Genomic DNA, 1,249 nt, shown 5'->3' with positions numbered 1-1,249 from the left:
GAGGCGGGGTCACCTGGACGGGTCACCTGGACGGGTCACCTGGACGGGTCACCAGTCAGGTCACCTGGACGGGTCACCTGGACGGGTCACCTGGACGGGTCACCAGTCTGTCTCAGGGCAACACAGAGACACACAGGACAAACAACCACACACACAGTCACACCAGGGAGAATTTAGAGACCAATTAACCTGACAGTCGTGTTTCTGGACTGAAGCTGGAGAGAACCCACCATGCACAGGGAGAACATGCAGACTCCATGCAGAAAGACCCGGGAATCGAACCAGAACCTTCTGCTGCAAGGCAGCAGCTCTACCTGCTGCACTGCTGTGCAGCCCCTATCCTGCCATTTTATTTTAAATATAAAAAACAAATAATTATATATATTTTTAATTATTTCTCTTCTACGTTGATTTTCGCATGAAAAGAGTTTAGCTGGTTTCAGAATGTTTTGCTGTTCGGTGATAATAATGATGACATGAATCTCTTTCGTCTCTCAGTCTTTATTTCCAGCAGATTCTGTTAAACATTTTTAAATATTCCCGTTTCATTTTTTCCAGCATGTGGTTCCAGTGTGACCTCTGACCCCACGGCTCCCAGGTGATCAGAGTGTCCTCTTCCCCTGCTGCTCCTCCTGCTGACTCTGGCAACCCAACCGTGACCTTTGACCCTCAGAAGGCCAGCTGCGACAGCCCTAAGGAAGCAGAACCGACCCGGCTGGTTAAAGATGGTGGACAGCTGGAGAAGTTCAGCGGCGGCGCACGGCGCTCTGCCGCCTGTGGCGGGTCTCACCCAGGTTCAGCCGGTCCTTGGTGGCCCAGCAGATGCAGTAGTGCTGCAGCAGCTGCTGCAGAAGCTCCTTCTCATCCAGGAACTCCAAACGCTCGATTCTGCAGGACACAAAGACACCCAGTCAGAGTCGAACCCACAACCTTCCTGCTGCAAGGCAGGAACCTGATTCACATCAGAGCCACCGGTTGGTTGCTCAACATTACACTCACTTAGAAACCAGTGGTTGCTATGGAAACTCCATTTCTAACAATGAGCTTTCATAATAATGTGAGGTAGAAGCTCAACCTGAGTTGATGTTTCAGCTGCTTTAAAATTCATAATTACTGTTCTGACTTTACATTTAAGGAAAGTTTTATTTTGTTCTCCTCCTTCAGTCCAGTCGACCCAGTTCTACTGGAACCAGAACTCCATCATCTGCTCCACCTCCAGCTGCTGTGAGTCAAACCAACCTGTTCCCCT

The 1,249-nt window shown here is 49.6% G+C and overlaps 2 protein-coding genes across 2 annotated transcripts in view; one reads left to right on the top strand and one right to left on the bottom strand.

The window, feature by feature from the left end:
* Nucleotides 1–857, top strand: part of hbae5 (hemoglobin, alpha embryonic 5) — an 8,952-nt gene extending 8,095 nt beyond the window's left edge. The window contains exon 4 of the mRNA XM_007544102.2: nucleotides 832–857. The gene's annotated coding sequence lies outside the window, so the exon portion shown is untranslated. The remainder of the gene's footprint in view (nucleotides 1–831) is intronic.
* Nucleotides 484–1,249, bottom strand: part of lcmt1 (leucine carboxyl methyltransferase 1) — a 5,344-nt gene continuing 4,578 nt past the window's right edge. The window contains exons 10-11 of the mRNA XM_007544099.2: nucleotides 791–888; nucleotides 484–692 (exon numbers count right to left, since the gene is read on the bottom strand). Coding sequence (XP_007544161.1) covers nucleotides 670–692; nucleotides 791–888 — 121 coding nt within the window. The 3' untranslated portion in view covers nucleotides 484–669. The remainder of the gene's footprint in view (nucleotides 693–790; nucleotides 889–1,249) is intronic.

Source organism: Poecilia formosa, unplaced genomic scaffold (assembly GCF_000485575.1).
Source record: "Poecilia formosa unplaced genomic scaffold, Poecilia_formosa-5.1.2 Scaffold994, whole genome shotgun sequence".
Classification (NCBI taxonomy): domain Eukaryota; kingdom Metazoa; phylum Chordata; class Actinopteri; order Cyprinodontiformes; family Poeciliidae; genus Poecilia; species Poecilia formosa.
Note: the sequence above shows the minus strand (reverse complement) of the source record. Positions and strands in the feature narration are given on the sequence as shown.